Source organism: Natator depressus, chromosome 10 (genome assembly GCF_965152275.1).
Source record: "Natator depressus isolate rNatDep1 chromosome 10, rNatDep2.hap1, whole genome shotgun sequence".
In the NCBI taxonomy this organism is placed as follows: Eukaryota; Metazoa; Chordata; order Testudines; family Cheloniidae; genus Natator; species Natator depressus.
The window spans coordinates 79495476-79520694 of record NC_134243.1 but is presented as its reverse complement, the minus strand read 5'-3'; the positions used below and the strand labels follow the sequence as shown (position 1 = coordinate 79520694).

Below are 25219 nucleotides of genomic sequence, written 5' to 3'. Positions count from 1 at the left end.
CGTGATCCTGGGAGTGACGTGGGTCCCTGCAGCCGAAGTGACGGTGGCAAGACTTCACCAGAAGAGGGCGCACTGGCTAGCAGAGCTGATTCAAGGGACATTCAGCAGGGGGTGCCGCAGTTGTGAGTTGCACCCCGTCACAACCCTATATATATTCTTCATATAAAATGAGCATTGTAGCACAAACTAATCCTCTCTAATCTTGCAGATATTTTGAGAGTTAAGACAAAGGGGCACCCAACTATATCAATTAAAACGAAAAACCCAGTGGTGATTGATTGATCTTAGAAATCAAAAGACTAACCAGAATATTAGTTAGTGAAATCAACATTCTATAGTATAGAAATATACGTTCTATAGTATGATTAATATCTGTATTATAACACTGCATCTACACCTTGATGTCTACGTGTACTTGAAATGATTTTGCACAGTAATCCAAGAGCAGTTTGTGTCAATTTGTCTCACAGAATATTTATAATTGGCTGTTGTAAAATGAATATAATCCTAACTTTATTGTTCTAAGAAACTGAAGAAGTATGAGCAAAAAATTCTACATATAAATTTTGAATATAAACACAACCATTAAAGTTTTTTTCTTCAGTAATTTTACTGTCTAGTACTGGTTTATTGTACTATGCACAATATTGTCATATATGTGGCATTAACTTTAATGAATTACAATATCTTAGCACTATATACCACTAGTAATTATCACTGAAGAAACTTCAATAGTTTTGTTCCCATGCAAAATTATTCATAGTACAGGACAATAATATAATTTACTCATATTTTTAATTGTATAATTTCTGTTAATGGCTTGGGAGCTTAAAAAGCTCATTTTAAAATATCTTAAATCAACAATTTATGGGATAATGATAAATATGTGAATGGCATAAACTTATAGGGGCTGACAATATTTTACATAGTATGCATCGAAATCAGTATTATTTTAATGTCAGTTTAAGGTGCAGAACACAGGATTGTCAGGTGAAGCTATAACGGAGAGACTGACAGTTGAATGCATAATAAATGAGTCAGGTGGGGTAAAAACTATTCTGTAACTATGGATGAACCAACAGTGGCAAAACATTTTGACTTTAAGATCAGCAGAAATGATAAGAAAATGAACAGGTTGAGATAGCATGCTTAACGTCTGTTAGTTTAATATGTACTGTGCTGGACAGTTTGGCAACTTAATTAGCTTGTCAAGAAAGCTGATCTTTTTTCCATAAGAGAGGTCTCCTGTTTCCAAGTGAATTTAAAGGGAAGACTTGATTATTTAATTATGATGCACACTAATTCATCCGTGGAAGTTTGGGTTAAATTTCCAGCAAAGGACAGATACCTGGTTTGGTTTACAGAGCATTGACAGTACCAATTTAACATTTAATTATCCATTGAGAACTGGACCACAAAGGAGACACCATGCCCAGGGGTACAGTGTGTCCCTTGACTTTGCAAATGGCATGCTACCTGGGAGAAAGGGAATTTGTTTACTTCAGACTGATATGCCATCTCAATTGTCTTGACCTTCCTCAACACAATAACTGTAAAGTGATTAATGAAGTCTGAATAGGAGCTTTGGTTACACCAAAAGACAATGGTACACCTTGGCAGTGTTTTAATTAACAGCGAAGACTTCAAATTAGTCTGCATTTGCTACAGTAATTACCTGTTCCAGTGAGTGTGTGGAGGAAATATTTTTGTTAGATATTAGATAGAACAGCAACCAGGAATTAACCAATCTGGCTAGTGTCAGCAAAGATAAAGTATGAAGATTTAGTACCCTTAGGAAGCTGCAGCATCATATCCTAAAAAGCCCATAGAATAATGTGCTGACCCTGAAAGTTTGTTTTTTCTTTACATTTGTTAAATGTACCCACCACCCAATCTATGGGTAAATATGCAGAGATTAAAGTATTGCTGTTTATAAATAATATACAGCACCATTCCAGGAGACAGCTCTTTACACATCTTACTGTCACCCAAAAGATAAAGGCTTGAGTAAAAGAGCCCACTGTGCTAGAATGTGACATGTGGGACTAAGTAAGGTAGCAAGTTCAATGTAGTACACTCTCATAAAGACACACTAATGGCCCAATCCTGCAAGGTGCTAAGAGTTGATGGTGTTCCGCACTTGGCAGGATCTGGTCTCGGGTCAGCAGAGATTCTTCCATGCAAGATATTCCATTGAAGTGATTTAAATTAAGTAAAACAAAGGCAACGGCTGTTGTTTAATAGGGACAGTTCTGATACAAATTCTGATGGTTGAGGATGCATCTGAACAATGTGAAAGAGCTAATTTAACTAGATGTTACGTGAAAGTGTGAAATTCTAAGATCTGCAATAATTTGCTAAATAAAAATAAATATATAGAAGAGCAGGAAAAAAATAATATGCAGTGAATAATAGATTTTATTCCATATCAGATTTTATGTAGCGCAGACAGACACTTTTTAGTTGGCTTTTGCTCTTAGGGCAAAATTTTGCTATAGTAAAATATCCGTGCAGCTCCCATTGACTTCAGTAAGAATAGCTTATGCAGAATCTATGGCAGAATGTGGCTCACAATGAGGCCAGCTGCTTAATCAGTACAGAAGGCTGTCCACCAGTGTCAAGAGGATTCTACGCTAAGTGGAACTGCAGAGCAGTGTATTACTAAAGACTGTCTCACTTTTTAATACATTATGCATCAGGAAGCCTCACATAATGAATCACAGGCTTCCTCTAAACTACAGCAGGTCAAAAAAATGTCAGTGAATAGAGATTTTTGCCAAAAGATGCATTTGGGGGGCTCTGAAACTATTAGCAAATTTGTGTGGAATTTGAAAAATACTGTCGTTTTGGCAAAAAAAAAAAGCGATACAACAAAAAAACCCTTATTTTTTAAAACTTTTGTTTTATGCTGAAATGGTTTCATTTCAACCAATTCAAAAATTTTGTTTTGGGTTTCCATTACAAATGGCATTTCATTTTCAACTTTGGCCAATTTAAAAAACAAAACACAGAAAAGGGCAAATCAAAACAAAACACCAAAAACTGTTTTGAGTTGACCTAAAATGTTTTGGTTGATTCGAAATGAAATTATTCACTCAGCTCTACTTGCTATCTCTCAGTTTAACTGAGGCCGGATATTAGTTTGTTTACCTTCACTTTTGACTTGTGTTCCTCATATTTTTCTAACCACATTTTGTTTGCACGGCTCAATACACTGGCACTAACTTAATGACCAAAGAACTTTTATATGCTCATCTCCTCTAAGACTGTGGTAAATCAGTCCTTACCAACCAAAGGAAATAAATCCAAAACACTGCACCATGCAGAATAACCCAGGGAAACTATGTTTTGAATTTATAAGAGTTCACACCTTACAGAAACCAGCCATGGAAGAGCAAGTCCATTTCTCTATTTTGTGTGTTCAGGCTTTATTTTTGCTCTGCAAATGAACCGCTGCAAAAGCTATAACCCAGATGATTGGGAAAAGACAGCTATAAATCATTTATTGTTAAGGAAAAATTGAACAGGCAGCATTACATCAAGTTAGCCAAGTTCTGCAACAAGAAGTTTAAAAGGCAATTTCAAACGATGCAAATGTAAACTACTCACAAATCTGAAAGTTATCAAAGTTGTTTCAATTTACAACTGCACAGATCCTTTTCATTTCTCCCCATTTCTGTATGTTATTTACACTGTGCATGTGTAATTAATACCATGTAATGCACTGTTCATATTTCCCTCTCAGAGGCATTACCTAACAATCACAGTGGCAAAATGAAAAAATTTTGTTTCCCTCTTTCAGCTATATCATTAGAAGCCTGATCCAGCTCCCACTGAAGTTAGTGAGAGTCTTTCCATTGCTTTAGAAGTATTACAGGTAAGATCCTACATGCTTAAAAAAATAAAACACATTTTATTCTATCAATCTGACAACACATTTACAGCGAACATTATGCTGCCCTGACTAAATTTTTCCAACAGCAAAAACAGAACACAAAAAAACCCACCTATAATATCTGCTAGGATTTTAGTTAGAAAATTCTACAGAAATCAAACAATTTTTAGAATATTCTAACACCATCAAATCCCAGTTTTCTTGACCAAGATTTCAGCTCTTTCATAAATTGCAATTCCAAAATCCTGAAGCAGGCATAAAACAATGCCAGCTAAGGAGGTATTTCAGAGACAGTTTTGTTAAAGTAGTACAACTGGTCAATTTTTGTTCTAGCTGAGGAATATTTTAGCTGAAACATGTTAATGAGATAAATACACAGTTCAGATATTCACATTTGGGGACCAACACTGTAAGATGCTGCAGTCCTTTCAAATTCATTGAAGTCAAGATTTTCATTAACTGAAGTGGACTCTTGCAGTTAACATATGGCACTAATGTCTTCAGAGGGTGAGCTGAAAGGTAATGGGTTTGAAAAGTATGCCCAAGCCACAGAATACCATATCAGAGACCACAGAAGAATTTACACTAAAGCAATGACTGATACTGCTTAGAAGTTGAAAACACTATGTAAAGAACACGATTATTTTAATGGCATCTAAGAGTGCATTTCTAATGCAGATAGAGGACAAGATCCATGCTCCCAGGAGCTTGCTACAAACTAATATTAGACATGACGCAACTAGGTGAAGGGGATAATGCCACAATAGGGAAGGGCAGGAGAAGCGGCAGCATCGATGAGATTAATCCATTACTCAACGAAATGTTGAGTTTAAAAATAACCCAAAACTTATATTTGATTAAATCAAATGGCTGGAATAAATAGGTAGAGGACTTATCAGTAGGGTTCTTATAAGCCTCACAGAAGAAATGAGTCTTCAGGAGGGATGCAGAAGAGACAGTAGTAGCTTTGCAGCCCAGCTCAGAAAGGACATTTTATGAATAAGAGGTGGCATGATAGGATAGCAATGTCAGTGGGAGAAGCGGACAAATAGATCAACGAAGCTGGCACAAAGATATGATGAAGAAGAGTTATGCAGGACCTTGACCCCTGCCCTGGTGTACTGTACTAGAAACCATGGGAGAATTCAAAACAAAGTGACGTGTGGGATTGCCTAGCAACTGAAAATCTAGATGAAAGAAATGACTGACATTTCCGTTTTGGGACGCTCTATTGGTGAAAAAGTGTGCAATTCAGAGAGGATCGCTGAAAGCAACAATACACTATGTAAGCACAGGAAAGACCAACTCCTGCAGATTTTGGAACATATCCACTGCAGAAAGGAAATTTAAATCTTAGTTCACATTTCCATCAGCATTCATTATTTTAAGCCCTCTACTTCCATTACAGTGAACAGCTTCTAAGCAAGACTGGAACAGTTGTGTCAAATATTTTATTAACCTTGGCTCTTAACCATGTCCCTAGACACTGAAAGCCCTGAAGGGCCCAATGCAAGCCAAGTCCTTCAGCATAACTTTGTCTCCTCTACTTTGAAAATCAAAAGCTCACCCAGGGAGCCTTACTAAGGCAGTATGCCCAAGTCTGTGGGGAGAGGCTAGTTATTCTGGGTAAAGAAGGAAAGATGGTCAATGTCCTCCAGCTAACATAAGAGACATTCTGATCAACTTTGGAGGGTGGTGTGTGTATCCTTTGTCCCCCAGAAGCAAAAATATAATGTGGACATTGAGGGGATTTTGGGGGAAGAATTCCAGATGACGCCTCACAACATCAAAATAAAACTAAAGAGCAATTTTGTACAGGAAAGAATACAAGCAAATAAAGAGCTGAGATTCAACAGTAACATATGAATTTATATTACATATGAAAAACTCTTTTTTTCCCCCTCTCTGTCTTCTGCTGCCTGCTTAGTTATGCCTGAAGGACTCTAAACCACAGAAAAATAAAGGGAGAAACTAATGATGGTTTAGGCTGACTCTTATTCATAAAATAATCTAGAGTTTATCAGATCTTTTCTGATAAAGATACAAAAATTCCATACATTTAATGGAGACATCAAATTTCTGCAGCACTTCACACCTCAAAAGTTTAAAAAGCTATTTAACAGACCAAAAAGAACAAGACACAAACTTAAAAATAAATATGTCTCAAAAGTGAAATGAAATGTTTTTTTGTTTGGTTGTCTTGGGTGTTTTTAAGCTTGCCATGCCCTAAGATAATAGTTCTATGTTCCTCTTGCAAAAGTTAGGGGTTTGTTAATACCTAAAAGCAGAGCTAAGAGATGTTTTCCTTACAGTGTTTTAAGGGTTTGTGATATCATTTATTTTAGGAAAAGCAAAGAACTCTGAACTTGGTTCCTGGCACATGAGAAAGAGAGGAAACAATTTTCAGTTTGTTTATGATTTAGGGATGCGCACATTAGAAGCGCATAGATTAGATATATTAAGTTTCTTAAAACTTTTAGCATACATGTAACTAAAAACTATAATTGTTCACCTTTAATCTAGAATAATCAAATTATTTAAAAAAACTTAACACTTATCTGCAACTTAAATATTACCTCACTCACAGAACTGAAGATTTATTACTGTTATATCCACAGCGTTAGGGATGGGGCAACTAATGCACACAAGGTTAAATGACTTGCGCAGTATCACAGAAGGACTCAGTATCTGAGCCAGGATTCGAATTGAGGAATTCCTGCTTCCCATTCCTGAATTCTGCCCAGCAAACTACTTTTCTATTTTTCCCCATCAATAATGCAAACTAAGAAATAAGGTATTCACTGTATAAGACTGAACCAATTCAAGGACAAGCCATGGCCTGCCTATTATACTAATGAGTCATTCCCTACCCCTTGCTATACACATAACTGACGTCTGCAAAACTGACAGAATGATGTAATGCTACAGTGTAAATTCATTAATGACGTGGCCACTAAGCAGTAGGTAAATGGTGCTCTCCGCTTGCACAGGCTCCTGAAAGAATCTCCTGGGTAATCACATGTATACAATCAGTCGTCTTAGTGTATGTGCAATGTGCCTCAGGTGGCTCATGACCCGGATTCACCACCAAATTTGGTCTGCTAGTTGGATCATTAGCTTCCCTGACCCGGGCCGGGTACTGACAAGGAGTACGACATGAACGATGATCCTTCTAATAGCTGACAAGACAACACAGTTCCTGTGAACAAAACATGGTACTTTCTTTAGGAACCCTGGCAAGTGAGGACTGTTGGTTTAAGTATTTCTTGCCACATAATATACGTCAGGGATGCCTACGAAAACAGTAGATGCAATTATTCTTTTAAATTACTTGTAGAATCCTACCAGTTCCTAGTTTTTTCCCCAAATGAATAGACTTTATAAGAACATAAGAATGGCCCTACTGGGTCAGACCAAAGGTCCATCTAGCCCAGGATCCTGGCTTCCGACAGTGGCCAGTGCCACGTGCCCCAGATGGAATGAACAGAATAGGTAATCATCAAGTGATCCATCCCCTGTCGCCCATTCCCAGCTTCTGGCAAACAGAGGCTAGGGACACCATTCCTGCCCATCCTGGCTAATAGCCATTGATGGACTGATCCTCCATGAATTTATCTAGTTCTTTTTTGAACCCTGTTATGGTCTTGGCCTTCACAACATCCTCTGTCAAGGAGTTCCACAGGTTGACTGTGCGTTGTGTGAAGAAATACTTCCTTTTGTTTGTTTTAAACCTGACGCCTATTAATTTCATTTGGTGACCCCCAGTTCTTGTGTTTACTCCTTCTCATAACACTTCCTTATCTACTTGCTCTACACCAGTCATGATTTTATAGTCCTCAATCATATCTCCCCTTAGCCGTCTCTTTTCCAAGCTGAAAAGGCTCAGTCTTATTAATCTCTCCTCATACGGAAGCCGTTCCATACCCCTAATAATTTTTGTTGCCCTCTTCTGAACCTTTTCCAATTCCAATATTTCTTTTTCGAGATAGGGCAACCACATATGCACACAGTATTCAAGATGTGGGCGTACCATGGATTTATATAGAGGCAACATGATATTTTCTGTCCTATTTTCTATCCCTTTCTTAATTATTCCCAGTATTCTGTTCGCTTTTTTGACTAGCGCTGCACATTGAGTGGATGTTTTCAGAGAACTATCCAAAATGACTCCAAGATCTCTTTCTTGAGTGGTAACAGATAATTTAGACCCCATCATTTTATATGTATAGTTAGGATTATGCTTTCCAATGTGCATTACTTTGCATTTATCAACATTAAAGTTCATCTGCCATTTTGTTGCCCAGTCTCCCAGTTTTGAGAGATCCTTTTGTAGCTCTTTGCAGTCTGCCCAGGTCTTAACTATCTTTAGTCATTTTGTATCAGCTGCAAATTTTGCCACCTCACTGTTTACCCCTTTTTCCAGATCATTTATGAATATGTTGAATAGGACTTGTCCCAGAACAGACCCCTGGGGGACACCACTATTTACCTCTCTCCATTCTGAAAACTGACCATTTATACCTACCCTTTGTTTCCTATCTTTTTAACCTTGAATTCAGGCATGCTACTGGTACTGCAGCCAGTAACAAAAGTACAGCGTCCAATTTCATATGGGAAATCCTTTCTGCTAGGACACAGTAAATCTACTTCCTTAATAAAAGCAAATATAGCTATAACAATTCCAAAACCACGTAAGTATTCTTTTTCTTGAAAATGTATTTACTGTGACAAAACCCAGATGGAAATTGTGATTTTTTTCATTGACAAGTATTAGAATGGTTAACTAAATGATACTATATTTTCTCCTTAAAACTGGAATGGGTCCTCCAACATTGCAGTGTTCTTGTTTCATAGGTTCCACTGACTATGCCAAAAATAAGTTTTCTAAGGGAAAAAAGAGTTTGGGAGTGCGGGAAATTGTTCCTCCAAGATTTTAAGCTTGACTAGAGAGACAGGATATATAAAAATCTTTGATTCACTAGGTTCTCCTTTCCAAATCAACAAGAGACAGATTCTGCCCTTAGATGTGCACGTCTCTCCCAATGTAGTCACATGCATTTGCTCGTATAATAGAACATAATGCAAACATTTCTTTCTTATCCTGATGTTCAGGACATCTGAAAAGTAAACTTTCCAGGTCATCTCCTGTGTGTGCACACATCTGTCTTTCTCCTGCCCTCCCTCCACCTCACCATTTGTCCCCTGGATACTTGTTCAAGAGAAAGGCATTTTTCCACTCAACAAAGGCTATACACACTGTTCAGCCTTACCCAGATCTGTATCAGCCCACCTAAGGAACAGCGCTGATGGGCTCCAAAGAGAAAACAGCGTGAACCTCCTTGACAAAGAATCACAACACAGGCTTTCAGAAGGACAGGAATGGTGAAGACCTTCAGAACTCAGGTATTTAAGACCCAATGGAAGACCCATGCCTACAGGAGAATCTGGGTTCTTATTCTGAATGTAAATGTTTACACACTAAGCAGCAGTTCATTTGGTAGCACGCATCATCAGCAAACAGTTCTTCATACACAAGAACTCTGAAGAGAGTCAAACAGATTGAATATTTTCTTATCCTATGAGAAATAACCTAGAGCAAAACAATTCTGTCACAGCATTGTGTAAGATGCATAAAATAAGTGTCGCACATTGTAGAATGACATGTCGGTCACCCGCTGCAAACGACATGCGGCAAATCACCCACAGATTTGGTTTACTGCTTTTGTGCGTGTGCGGATTTACCACAGTGTTTCATGCTAATGGTCAGACTTTAGGAGTTTTAACGATAGCGTTGTCACCTTCTAAAATGACCATCTAAAAAACAGATTCAAATTGTTTCTGTGAAACAAACACTTTGACAGTTGTTGCTGCCTTCTGTAATAGACAAACACATTAGCCTGGCTCTCTGGCTGTTAAAACGGGAAATACAAAGTGAAGAGCAGTTGTAAAAAGAAGCTTTTATGGGGACTCTGCTAGTTCAAAAAGCAATCTATGCCAATCTTCCTTCTGTCTAAAATCCTATTACAAATGCTTGAATAGTGATTGCAAAATGATTTGTTGTTAAACTACAGAACCAAAAAAATGCTTGTATCTAAAATCTAAACTCTTCAAAAGAGTAAAACAAACACCAGAAACAGTACCAAGTGAATGTACAATACTTGAGTTCACATATGGAGAAGGAGGGTGAGGGCCAGTATACATGCATGTGAGATTAAGTAGATCCCCACCTCATTTATCCAAGCAATATCTGTACAGTTGTCATTTCCATTTATTACCACTTTCCTTAATCCTCCTTTCCCCCTCCCCACACACACATCCAAAGACCAAAAGTCTGGAAGTCATCCTTTACACAAATTGCTTTCCCTTCCTCATCTCTCTTGTCCATTCCTATCACCACAGCCACAAAAGGGTCTTGATCCTGCAAAGAGATCTGCATGGACAAAGAGACTGATCCATAAATTCCCTTTGTGGGGTTGATCCCTTAAGTCCTCACCTTGACATGGCCTCTGCTCAAATACATGTTCATGCCCTAATCAGAGTGAGAACTATTTAAGGAGCATAGTAGTTTTGTACAATAATTCCTAGACCTAGAAAAGATAACCATAAGGCAAACAAACAAAATTATTCTCGCATTCCCTACAGCAGCTGGAATTGGTGATTCCATTTAATCTCTGCTCAATTTCACACAAAATTTAGATTAAAAATTTAATTCAGACTAGTTTTACATTGATTTTTTAAAAAAAACTTATTGTAAGTACATTTGAGATGATCCCGGCTATTCTCCCCACTTGCCAGCTTTAGGCCCTTGTGAAATCTTTGCTTTTGTACCTTGCTTTCTCAAAAGCTGCATCTGCAAAAAATCTGAGTGCCAATGTTTAAAGGTCCATAATATCAAAATGTTTCTGGAATGTAGCCAGAAGATAGTTTTATATCAAGTTCAAATATGACTGGTTAATCTTAATATTCCAGAATAACCACTGAACATTCCCCCCTCAGGAACTTCAGGGGAAAGAAATGGAAAGCCAGCATCCTGCTATTAATGACATTACTGTTGACTTTTCTGTTCCACTCACTGTTCTTTACAGAAAATTCGAAGTGAGAATAAGGTCACAGGTTAAAACACGATGCCGGTAAATTCTCATAATATATGGTTCTAACACAACTTACATCAAGTGGACATTCTACTGTGCACATATCAGATTGCACACATTTTATAAACAAAAGAATTATAAAAAGTAATCTCAACTAAAGGACAGCCCCTATCTATCACTTTGGCATCACTCATAGCCTTGGCTCTAGAAAGTCCCACAACTGATCTAGTAAGCAGACTGTTACTTCTAACTACTAGAATGCTGCTCCCTTTAAGGCAACGGAAGCTGCTGAGAAAACTTACATTGCGTTTACACAACGCCTAATAAAAGCAACTTAAGTTTCTATTCGCTTAATCTTCTAGAGGATGGGTATACAATGTAAACAAAACAACTTTAATTTAAGAAACATCCCATTTCTAATTAAAGGGCCAGAGGCAGCTGGCTGGATAACTTTTAATCAGTTTCAATAACCTATTGATTGGTATACTGAAGCTTAAAAAAATTAAAAGTAGAAGATGATTGGGGAATTGTCCCATCTCAGAACAATAGTAGAGCCCTCTGTAAATAACTCCTCTTTAACCATCAGCTAAATGAACATTTCAATACCACAGTACAAAGTCTTCTGCAAAATTACTTTAACTAACAAGCAGAAATTTATCAGCTTCAGCCAAAATCAATGCTGAAATCAATTTGAACACTGGTTGTGTCTAAAGGGGCTCATTGGCAATTTAGGGAAATTACACCATGTAAATGCCTGTGCTTTAATTGAACAGTTTCATCAACTAGGCTGTGATTGCTGTCCGTTCATTTATTTACTTTCACTGCAACTACCATTCTGCAAAGGAATGTTTTTTGTCAGACTTGAAGGAGGCACTTTATCTTCATTTTATGCACTTTTGTGCATAACAGATTTTATGAGGCAGGCAAGCAATGCTAGGGTCAAACAAACAAAGGAACAGCAATCGGTGGTCAGTCTTGTTTAAACTGTAAGGATAATAAGAACAACATTGTGTGGGGCATTTGTAATTTACTTCATCTATTATTGTTACAGTGGTTTTTAGCATTACTAAAAATAGAGTGTAAAATAGCCACAAGAAATGTAAAAATAAAGCAGAATGGGTAAGGGTAGAAAGGAAGCATGTTTAGTGGCTAGAATACAAGATTAAGGGATCTGGTTTCTAGGCCTACCAATGCCATAGGCTTGCTGTAGGACATTGAACAAACCATTTAATCACTCTGTGCCTAAATTTTCCATACTGTGAATTTCTGACTATATTTCCCTTCCTCACAGCGTTATTCTGTGAGGATTAATTCATGAACATTTGTAAAGTGCTTTGAGATCCTCAGATGGAGATTGCTACAGAAGGGCAATTTATAATGGCTTTATTCAGACAGACAAACAAACAGCAATAGATAGAAGTAGAATGAAACGGAAAATGATGGTGAAAAAAACTCATGACAAACAATGGGGAGAGGTGGAATCACTACTCAGACTTAGAGTCTGGCCAACACCATCATTTAAGTTGGAAGAGGATACTGGAAGAAGTTACTGTTTCTGAAGAACACGTCTGCACTCTAGACTCTCTTCACAACGATACATGCATCACTGTCTTTGATCAAAGAAATACTTTGAGATAAGCAAGAAAACAGCAAAACCCTGCAGAGCCCAAATTGCATAAAGAAACAGCAAAAATCTCAAATATTCTTGTGACGGGTTCCTCCTGGAACTGGGGTACCACTAAGCCCACCTGACTTGCCAGCCTGGACTCCTTTTACACTATACTGCTATGACAGGCCCTCAAGCCCCCTCCAGCACACACACAGGTGGGGACACATCCAGCTGCAGCTACACACAGATGCTGATATCAGCTCTGCATGGGAAGGCTCAGCTAAGGCACCTCACAGTTCCTAAGGCATGCACTCCCCTTTGGAGTGCAAACTCAAAATTATACCATCTTGCGCTGCACAGGGAACTGTACAGCGTAAGCTCATGAAATTCGCCCCCTCCCTCAATGTAGAGGAAGACATGCAACAGCTTTCTGCCCCCAGTTATGATTTCTACACACTGGTTTTAGACAAAAGTAAGTTTACTAACTACAACAGATAGATTTTAAGTGATTATAAGGGCTAGCAAACAGATCAAAGCAGATTACCTAGCAAATAAACAAAAATGTAATCTAAGCTTAATATACTAAAGAGATTGGATATGAGTAGCAAATTCTCACCCTAATTGTTGTTTTAGGCAGTTTGCAGAAATTCTTGAGGGCAAGCTACACTTGCTTGCAGCTTAAAACCCCAGGCATTTCTTTCACAGGCTAGAAATCCCTCTAGCCTGGGTTCAGCCCTTCTCCCCTAGTCCAGTCTTTGTTCCTCTGGTGTTTCCAGCAATGTTCTTGGGCGGGAAGTCAGTGAAGAACCACGATGATGTCACTCCCTGCCTTAAATAGCTTTTGAATATGGTGGGAACCCTTTGTCTCCCCTCTTGGTTGCCATGCCTGGTCAGTGGAAAAACACTGGTATTCCAAGATGGGAGTCCAGTACCAGATGACTTGATCACATGCCCCTGTAGGGACACAGCAGCCATGACTCTGAGGTTGTTTGTAGCGTCCTCAGGAAGGCTCCCCGGTGGGAGATTAACATCTTCTAAGATCTCTTGTTTTCCCTAATGGCCCTTCCCAGCCAGCCATCTAGACTGATTGCATTCTGCCTAGTGGGTGTTCCCCAGGTGTAAACACATTTGTAGTAGATGCACAGACAATATTCCTAACTTCAGATACCAAAATGATACATACATACAAATAGGAGAATCATATTCAGTAAATCAGAACCTTTTCAATGATACCTTACATGACCTCTCTTGCATAAAATACATCATAGTTATACCATAATCCTATCATAACATTACTATGAAGAATATGGGGCGTAATGCCACAATTGTCACCACTCTGGCTTCTGAAGGTTGGGTAACCTCCGTCTCCTTTACCCTAGAAGTGAGCTTCCCCTCTCATCCTACAGAGGATTATACTCAAATAGCACAGTTTGTACATGCTGCTTTCAGAAGAGAAATACTTGATCAAGACGACAACCTTCCAGATGTTTTGCCATGCGTTGTGTGTAATGTGACAAAGGCCTATCCCAAGAGTGGTTGTGATACAGAATATACAAATGGACATATACTGAAGTTAGCACACAACTCAAGTGAATAGCAAAATTGCTCAAGTGAATTGCTGATGCAAACTGAAAATACACACTGTCCACAAATAAATATTAAACCCCCACATTTATATTCATTTTCTGCAGCCACACCAGTTTTCTGGCCTGCGGATCAACCACCTCTCTCCAGACCCTCCACATAATTATGCAAACAATAATGAAATTGTCTGATTTAACAAAATTTTGAGTGATATGATGACCAATACATTTTACTCACAGATTTTAGATAACTTTACTGTACAATTTATTATGGTTTACCAATCTAGAAGAATCTAGTAGATTCATACACCATACACAATACATATTTTTAATACTCCGAACATTTTAAAACACTATACTGACTGTAACCTAAGAGAATTCTAATTTTATTTGAACACTTGACATTTCTTTACCTGCATTTAAATAGCTGAAATGAAAAAAATATGAAATTAAAAATATGCTGTATGATTTTGTTTCAGCATCTAGTAGGAGAACTGTGAAACTTGAGAGAGTGCCATGCAGGTGAAAAATATTACAAAACAATTATTTGCCAGTGGCAAATACCATTTCTATATAATATTTACATTATAAATACATACTTATACAGTATTTTGGTTCTAAATAATTTAGTGCAGCTATTGCTCAGACTCAGCAGCAGAGTTTACACATAACATTGTGAATCAAAATGTTAACATAATATTTCACTAAAGTAAGGAAGCAGTCTTACAAAAACATGGCCTCTCAGAGCTCTGGAACCTACGATAGAGGTAAAAAACACAGCAGAAAGACACACACTTTAAATGCCTTTTGGACTTTCCAGTGAATTATTTTTCAAAAAAGCAATTTAAGTAAATACCCTAGATGCAGTAGTATACAAATATTTTCTTCTGCTGTGCAGCAGCCAAGAGCCTGTACTCTCCATCATATCAACTTTTATAAAATAACTGAGGAAAAATTAGAAAGACTGTTATAAAACTGGAAGGTTAATAAATCCACCACCACAACTATATCAGACCCAATTCTGCACCCTCAACTCTCACTGAAATCAATGGCAGCTGAGGGTACAAAAGACCTCACAGAACTGGGCCTAAAATTAGTGAATACAAACAGCAAATCCAAGTGGCTTAATAATAAAAACAGACTAGAATGGTGGAAGGATTATTATTTATTTTGAACTTCCAAATAACTTTTCAACAAGCTTTATTCAAAGTAAGGAGCATACTCCCAACAAAGTACCGGAGCTACATACTATATGCATTCAAAAAAAGCAAGAGCACTTAATTGTGTTTGCAGTGATTGAACTCTGTAGCTGCTTATCATTCCTTAATTAAGAAAATAGTGCATCAAAAAGCAGTAGAAAATAATTTTAAAAGGAAGCCAAGCAATTATAAAATCCCTTTTCTTTAAAGAGAAGAAAAAACATTCAGATTCAGCAAGTTCTTACTAGAAATATTGCTATAAAGTATTGATTTTTGCCAGACTCAATTGACTGAAAAGTTGTTTGTATAGCAATATTGGCCAAGCCAATACACTGGAACAATTTTGCTACACACAGTAATCAAGTGCATTTCTGAAGTATAATTATACTATCATAAAAATAAAGCCAAGATACCCCTTCTCCAAGCAGTAAAATAGTGGAGGCTATAAAAAACCTAAATAAATGAACTATATATATTTTCTAATGAAACACAGTGTCTTCCAAAGAGAACGAAAACACCTCCTCTCTCTTCCCTTAAGCCAAGGTTAGCATGAAAAGTGATCAATACTTCAATCTCAATAAACTACTTCAATAATAGTTAATTCACGTGGAAACAGAGGCTGAAAATTTCTGCTCAGCAACCTGCAACATGCTATCTTGTTTGCTGAATGCTGATAATATATCATTGCCATAATGGATAAGACTTAGTATGAAGTTATAGAAAGACAAAAATTAAACAAGGAAAAGATACCTACACATACCCGCTCATTCTTTACATTCAAATCAATACCATGTACGCTACCTTCTGAAACAAACCTATCGCATGGAATGCTGGTAGACTGAAAGAGTCAAACATTTGTAATTAATTTTATCTGACAAATGCTCATTGATCTACTGGAATCAAATACATGTGAGTTGCTATCCATTACTGGAGTGCAATCCAGCCACCTGTACGTATTACATTTTGCAATTTCTTATTGGCTCATACAACATGTATGCTTCTTTGGCAAGGAAGAACCAATTCCCACTACAGAAAGGCAAATGCTCTAATACAAGAAAGTTTTACCGATTTTATATGGAACACATCACAGGACCATAGTCAAACACCCCAAAATATACATCCAAACAACATCAATATTCATTTCTACCAATTTTCATGACTTCGAAATTCTATCAAAATTTTTAGCTTTGAAAAACGTAGGCCAACTCTACATCAAACTGTATAAAGATGCAAAGTTCACTCTGCTGACTTCTTATAACAGCAGTCGCTAGTAACTCCCCCAGAATGAAAGAGTAAGTGGGGACAACTAGGAGCAAACACAGGGAGATCCTACAGAAATGGGTATCTTAGCAACAGTTGGGCTTGGAGAGGAAATTTGGGCTGAGGTTTATGCTCTGTTATTATTTGGGTGTACGGTAAAACCAAACCTTAGGAATGGTAAGTCTGATCTCAAGACGGCATGGGTAACCTTTCTCTGGAGCAGGATGGAACGTTGCCGGCTTATGAGGAAAAAAATCAACTAGCTACTACAGTGGGCATTTTTTATATTTTAAAACACACAAACAAAAGACAATGAAAAAAGGAAAACAAAAAAAGAATGTTCTCCTAGGCTCAGAGGAGGTTTCAAATTTTTCCACTAAAAAAACAACATTCCTTGGAAAGCCAGTTTATGTCAAATCAAGATAACCAAAAACCCTTAACAAGACAGACACTGGCATCATCACAGCCCACCCAAGAACTATCATGCAGAGGAGCTGCCAGAAGTGCCACGCCTCCCCTTTCATGCCATTTTTGCTTTATCTGTCCATTCGTGACCTAGAAGAGTAAAGAACATCAAAGGCATGCCAAGCAGAACTGACGCTGCCTAGCGTTTTATCCAAGTTTCCTATATGGATTCTATGGAACATGTGTTGTACATGTGGCAATATTATACAAATATCTGACATGTATATAGAAGCTTCCACCTCCAGGGATGTCACAATACTTTATAAACTACATTCACACATTGGGCCTAAAATGCAGCCATCCCTTAGGAGCAGGGCAGCAGCTAAGTACACCATTAGGTCCTGATGCAAAGCCCACTAGTATCAACTTCAATGGGCTACGGATCAAACCTTTAGTTATGCTAACACCTCATAGCAGTTCCCACTCCCACCCCACCCCTTTCACCCTCTCTTCTTTCTACTTTTCCATCACTGCTTTCCCTTCTCCACACTTTATTTAGCCTCTCTCCTTCCCGACTGATGCCAACCATGTTTCTTCCATCACTATCTTCTGCCTTCTCTTAGAGGGGCAGTAGTAGGATTTCAGTCTCTTTAATCAACTTCATAACACACTTTGTCAGGTGATGCACAAACAGCGTGGGTGTGAAGGCCACAGCACAACCAAGGTATATGTATAACATACATACAAGGCGTCTGTGTGTGACAAGCACACCCCATGTTCTATGTTAAGGATGCAGAAGCAAGAGAGACATAGACACGTCTGTATTTCTGAAACAGTGTTAAGCAAATATGGTGAGATCAGCAGGCCTACATACTTTTTGCGAATACAGACTAACACGGCTGTTACTCTGATACTTGGTTAACAAGGCCATGTGCCAAAGTGTCCTTTTGCAATTATGTACTGTGCAACAATCCTGCCAATTTGTACTAGACAATCATGCTGAGGCTCCAATCAGATCTTAGAGAATGACGACAATGGTAAATCTTTTATCCTGCACAAGGCTAAGAATAGCGCCTGCTGACAATATCTCCTTGCTTGCGCCTTATTAGATCCACTTCTTCCAAGAAGGTGATCTAATATTGGGAAACAATGAGAAATGTGGTTTTAATGAGTGGAACTTGCATACTAAGATTTTCCTTTTTAAAATGGTCCTCCGTGCCCTCCACAAGCAACAAAACATGAGTTCTCTTTCACTAGGTCTGGTCCTGACCTTGAAGTTCCAATCCCCCCACACACCCTTCATCCATTCTCTCTCTAAGAACAATCCTTGCTCCAGAATGGGTTGTGCTCTCAACCTCCAGTTGAGAAAGAAGAAAAGCAACTCTCTCCAAAGCAGCAGCAGCCATAGATTGATCTGTAAAGTGCATCAATCCACGATCTCTCCCCAATATAAACAGAAAAAGCATATCACTACTACAAAACATATGTTTGAAATCTACGGGTCTAGAGAATAAGTAACATCCAGAAGACAAATAAGAGAACATGATAGAAGGTCTTTGTATCACCTTCCATGCACTAGGTTGACTTGATTTTGAAAATCTGTTAAGATTCATAACAAATCTGGATTTTCTCCGATCATGACTCCAAAACGCATTTTTATTAAAATTCATGTTAGGAGACAGAAAGCAGGAGCTTAGCAAAGTTGGCAGCCAATTAAAAAATAAAATAAATGTGTTGTGGTTTTAAAAACTTTTTTTAAAAACGTTAATATCAAAGTTAAAATGTGTAAGGCATAAACAAGATCAAAATGGGATGCCATGTTTCTGTATATGGTAAATAGCTCTCTGGAGGAAACCTTTATTACTCCCTCAGGGCTTTCTTACAAAGTATGGATTTTTTAATTCCTAGCGGAATATTTTTCATACACCACTGCAGACTATTAAGTACCAGATATTACATTATGTAGTTTAAACTTTGCACTACGTATGAGAAAGACTTTCCCGTTGAGAAAACTATTTCTTTGCTATTATAATCTTTACAATATTAAAATTAAAACTGGCTTCAGGGTATAAGCATCACTACCAAAATTTGGGGGAGTTTATAACTTAACATATTCATCAGTCTGTGTATGGAGCTTCTTACAGGAGAGGGAAGTGGATACAACAGAAATGGGGGAGGGTTACTAATTTTGTAGTGCTGCAGAAAAGCAGAGCAATGGTATCATAACAGCTTTGCATCCAATTGGTGTCACTGCAAGCAATGAACTAGCAATGGGTATGGTAAGCAAGCAAGAACAACAGTATTAAAAAGAGGGAAGGAAAAATGCATTATGCTTCAGGCCAGTTAAACTTGCACTTGTGGACCATTAACTTGTCACCCAGGAGTGATTCAACTCTAAATATTAAGAAGATAATAAAAACACACCAGTCCTCATAGCACCTAGAAACCAATATTTCGAAAGATCTGGAAGGCAAATGTGAAAAAGAGAATTCCTAGAAAAGCCTAAATTACATATATTGTATTTTAAGGTCTTTTACCATATGTCAGCAAAGGCCATCCACCATCATACTGCACACCTGAGGGAGAAAGATTTGCTAAATTTTCTTTTCAAGAAGTTTAAGCGAAATGCAACACTCACTTGTAGACCGTGCCTCCATTGCCATGACCGAGGACGTCTCGATATTGTATGTCTTGTTCATTCATCTCCACAAGAAAGAAAGAAAAACAAGAAAGATGTCATGCTGTGGATGGAAATGTCAAGGAAAAGCAACTCTAGGCCATAAACAACAAGCAGTCTGGGTCATTTCAAGTTCAGCTGCAAGAACGAGAAGATCAATACAACATTTGCTGTCCAATTTATAAAAGACGATACCAAGGGACAAAGTGATGGAAAGTTTAATGACAATTTGTTTGCCTGGGTCATTTCATTAAAGTTTGATAAAAGGTGTCAAAATGGAATGATATAACATAGCTCAAGAGGGTCAGGTCATAGATACTGATAGGAAAGGGGTCTCCAGCACTACATATAACCAAAGCCAAAGTTGTGAGGGGGAGGAAGCAAACCAGCCAACATTGTCATCTTAAATATGGCCAGAAAAGTTTACTTGGGTCCATTTACAGTTTAGTGTAGAATCAGCACAATTGATACTAATGGGATGATATGTTTGTATCAGTAGAATTGCTACAGTTTACATATAAATGCTTAATTAAGGCCACAATCCTGCAACAAATAAAAATTCGGTTTTAATTGGTGCTGAGCACACACAATTTTCCTTGAGTTATACAATAAATTGCTACCTTGAATGCTTAGTGCTCCCGGGGACAAGTTTCCAGACAGGGTGGTGGGAAGTCAGAGCCTGTGAACACCCCCGAAGCCACATGGAGCTTTAGGGTCTGCTCTCCCGACACCAGGAAATTTCGTGCGTTGTGAACATGGGAATTTTGGTTCTTTTATATTGTATAAAAGCTTAGTTCAGTTTTGTTTGTTGACTTACTGGATCAGATTGAAAACCAGGAACCCCACTTCTCCTATACAAAAGTGAATATTACACTGGACATCGTAAATAAGGCAATTTAGTATTCAAAAGCACCAAAGCCATTTTTGACAATAGTGTATGTCTATTTTAAAACAACTCTTTCAATTATGATAAATTTTGGTCCACAGTAATGTCTCCTAAACTAAGATAGGGATGCTAAATTGATGAATACTAATAGAAAGTAATCAAAATTGGATAGTTTCAGATTTTAAATTATATTGTTAGCAATCTACCACAAAATCTTAAAAAAAGACTCATTTCTTGGATTATTTATATTCTGTTTGACACCAAATTATTAATTTTGTGCAAGTTGTTCCAGCTACTAAAAAACTTCCTGCTAATTTTATTAACCAACGGTGAGATTTTCAAAAACACCGGAGTAACTCAGAAGCACAAATCCCACCAAAAATCAAATGGGACTTGTGCTCTTACATTGCATAACAGGGTGTTTTGCTCTGTGTGGGCTGGAGTGCCCGAGGCTAAGCCAACCTTGATTAAAGAATGGGCTGCACCTGAGAAGAATCAGGTGATTCCTGTGTAAAAGAAGCCAGGTTTAAGCAGGGATAAAGCTCAGCTGGGGAAAGAGCTGGAGGGAGGTTCCTATAAAGGTTGGAAGTTCAGAGCAGGAAGGGGCAGTGAAAGGGGAGAAGCCCAGGAAACTGCCACTATATCTGTAGTGACTGCAGGGAGCAAGACGGCTCCTGCAGGAGGGGAGAAGGTCTCCAGGCTGGGAGGCCTGGCAGAGACCCTGATCAAACAGGAGGGAGGCTGAGGAATAGCCCCTGGGAGGGTAGAAGGTTCTGTTTTTGAGGTAAGACATTTTTTGGGGAATTTTTAATTTGGACAACTGTGACCCCATAAAGGGTGGACTAAAGACTGTAATCTAGCCAGAGGGCTGAGTCATTGACAGAGAAATCACCACAGTGCCAGAGTGACCATCAGTAGGGGGCACTAGCCTGGTGAGAGCTGTTATGCCATGCCTGGCCACAAGGGGGCACACAGTGGTGAGTGGACCTCAGTTACTCGTCGCTTCAGCGCTTTTGAAAATCCCACTCCAAAAGCCTTACTCTACACCATTGAAGATAGGAGCAGAGTTGGGCCTTAAGTGCTACATGCAATAAAAACCTCTAAAACGTCAACTTTCAGCAAGTTTCAACAGCAAAAAATTGAGTTTTTAATTGATTAAAAATAATCTGTTTTTGAATCACTAACAGTGAAGCTTTAAATATTTTGTTCTGCTCTTCAACCAACTGAAGAAAATCCAGTACTCGCTTATCAAAGGAAATATTTATTCTCCTATATATTTCCAAGGTTGAAGCTTGTGAGATCTGAGATAACTGGAAGTACATTGAAGCAGAAGTTACGTCCACATAAATTGTCTATTTGCAGTTAAGTCTGCACCACAAATCTTCAAGATATATAAAGATTAGTACCCAAAGGCCAATTAAGTATTAAAACTAAGGCTGAAAACTCTGATAATTATATTTCACCAAAAAATGCAACCCAAGAGGAAAAAATTGCAAGGAATTCTCCCCTCTTAAAATATTGCATCGGCACCTCACACAGGGTGAGATACTAGGCACAGGGTGAGATACTAGAAACATCTTTAGACTCTATTGTAAACAATAGATCTGTGAGAAACACAGAAAACCTAGATAGCCATAACTAACTATACATTAGCTCTTCTGGGAGGTTTTTTTTCCCCCTGTAATTATGCAAGCGTATTTTGTAAGAAACAGCAAAGGGTTATTTTATACCAATGTTTTCCCTTTTCTTCTGCATTTGGCTAACTGGTAAAAAGTGAATAATCTTAGCCATATCTTTGCTGTGATGTTACTCCACTTTCACTCTGCGTGCCTTTCACTGCCAATCTGGTACCATTCCTTGACAGTTACGCACAAAGGATCAGCGCAGAACTGATGGTGAAATAGATATTGGGGTGGAGCAAATATACACCAGAAAATCTTACAGACATAAAGCTTGATTTATTGAAACAAATAAAGATGCCAAAAAATACCTAGTGAGTTACGTATTTTACTGGGAAAACTGAATCCTCAATCACAAAATGATAACATAAAAAAAATGACTCCACAGCAAGGACTGGAATATTAAACTTTCAAAGCCAAACTTGATTGGATGCCGATATTAACAGAATTAATGAAAAAGTGAAAACAGATTTCAATTATGGGTCAGCAAACAAAACACTCTTTGTTTATACCTGCTGTCTCTGAAAGACCCAGTATCTATTCTCTTGTAAATCATTAAAAGCAAAATGCCCACAATTAATCCTTATTTTATATGTAAAGCTCTGACAGAAGCAAAGTCCTATAGCTGTAACTTTGCTTTACAAATCGAAGTAGTAATGGTTTCAGAAAGCGGTCACACTCTGTGAGCAGACAATTGAAGAGATTTAGTAAATCCCACTTTATAGAGCGGAGACTAATCGGAAAACACAAGCCAGTCAAATGTTTCTTATGAACTGTTGACACTATATCAATGCTGAATCAATTGGTGGCATTTACTCTGAGTGACAGAAAAGAAATAAATATTTATATCACATAACCTATATCAATGAACCTAGGCAGAAAGCTATTTCTAACCTGCCAATATTTGATTATCTTGAAGAATCATGTCCCCTTCTTTTAATGATTAATATGAATTTCTTATTAAACCTAAGTGGAGGCTAGTGCAAAGGAATATCATCATTAATGCTTGAAAACATAAACCACACAAAAAACTATGTTAAACTAATGCTAAGTGTGACAAACTCCAAAATGAAAGGAAAGTCAAAGTTAAAACAAAAATCTGTCCCAGTTTATACAGTTGTGCCTAATTACTGAATAACAAAAGGTATGCAATATAACAGAGAGCATTTCCTCTTTGGAGATTTACAGTCTAGTCCCTTATCACAGCATGGCGAATTAAGGGTAGCATTAAAACACTAATTCTGAATTTATTTTCTTTGATGGGCATAAGTCAAATCTTTACTATCACTAATAGATTTTAGCTATTTTATTTCCTTACATAGGAGAATGTTTAAAATAGGTAACCTTTAACTTTCTAAAATCCAGCTGTGCAAAATGCCTTTATTTCTATTTCCTTCAACAAGTCAAAATGTCCGATTCAGGTTATTCACCCATTCATGATTATGTGATCTTATTCATGTTCAGTTATTCCATTTTCTAAAAATTATTCCCAAATGGCTCTCTCTCATATTATGGATTAGTATTTGCCAAATTTCACTAAAAAGCTCAAAAGCATGTTTTTGGTACTCACATAATTTAAAGTTATCTGTTTGGCTATTTTATAAATATTTTAAAAATTATAAACAGACCTTCCTGGCAAGTTCATATATGGCTTTGTATTAGGAATGCTGACAAGCTTAAGAATATATTCCAAGCTGTATTCAAAGGATTCAGTGCCAAATAAGCAAGGCTGCAGTGCTGATACTGTTAGAATCACCTTTTAAAGAGGCACTCTCATTTATTAGATCACCGTGTTACAGGTGATACTGAAGGACAAGCATGAAGACCAGCCTTTATCTTCTTGACACGTTCAACTACAACTACTTGATTCATGAAATGCCAATGAGACTTGGAGAGGTCACTGTGTGAAGGCACTGAATACGCATCTGAGATAATTAAGATTTCAGCCTTCGAAACATGGAGGGGAAGTGAACAACAGTTAAGAAAATCAATAAGAGTCTTTTATTTGCGGTGACACAGATGTCTCAGTCAATACAGCCTAATAGGCAAGCTTGATGGCAATGGACAAGTGCCTGCCTCCAAGGCTATCAAAGGGGGTTCACTATAACAAACATTAAAATTTATTTATGTTGCTACTGAAGAATTCGGTATTCTTTTAGGTAGCTTAATTTAGCAGTGTATATTTAAAGTCATTATACAACTTTGGATCTATCTATTTGAATCAAAACTGGTGAGAAATGACTGCCCTAAAGGGTCCATTGGTCCATCAACTGAAAGCGTAAACTATTTAGGTCTGGATATCAGGATCTGAATGCCTGGAGCAGAAAAGAGCAGGTGATAAGGAAGTCTTCCACAACTTTACTCTGATAATGCAGCATATGATGCAGCTCCAAACAATATAAGAAGGAATTTTCTCTCTTGCCACTTGCAAAAGCCTGCTAAATATTTATGTGCCTACTGCCCTGAAAATACAAAGGTCATTCTAGCAACTGAGCAGCTGATTTAGTTACTCAAAGCTGATTAACTTTCTTCCCCTAAATTGTGACTGCAGTGCAACATGTGTGTGAGGCGCTTAAATTTATTCGGAGCTAAATCTGATTCTCACCTTTTGAGAAATGGGAAGCAAATTGCTATGGCAGTCAAAGTAAATCAAGACACATAGCTCATCCATATCATGAAGGTTTTCATGGTCTCTCCACTTCAGTTTTAAAAAGGGAACATTACAACTAAATGAGCAGTAAGCATCTCTCCACTTATATGTAGTATGCCAATCACTGTGGTATATAGGCAGTAACAAGTCATACATGTACCCAAGTCTGAATTTAATGCACCTACCTGGCCATTAGCTAATATTTTCTTCAGTTCTGCAGAAGACTTCTTTAAGCTGAAAAATACAAAACAATTGTTTTCCATGACTACAGTTTCAGTCTATGAA

At 37.7% G+C, this 25219-nt stretch overlaps 1 protein-coding gene across 3 annotated transcripts in view; it reads right to left on the bottom strand.

Moving 5' to 3' along the window:
- Positions 1 to 25219, bottom strand: part of MAP2K5 (mitogen-activated protein kinase kinase 5) — a 194704-nt gene that overhangs the window by 136289 nt on the left and 33196 nt on the right. For all 3 annotated transcript variants that reach the window (XM_074966611.1, XM_074966609.1, XM_074966610.1), the window contains exons 7-8: positions 25120 to 25168; positions 19681 to 19745 (exon numbers count right to left, since the gene is read on the bottom strand). In XM_074966611.1, the coding sequence (XP_074822712.1) occupies positions 19681 to 19745; positions 25120 to 25168 (114 nt within the window). The remainder of the gene's footprint in view (positions 1 to 19680; positions 19746 to 25119; positions 25169 to 25219) is intronic.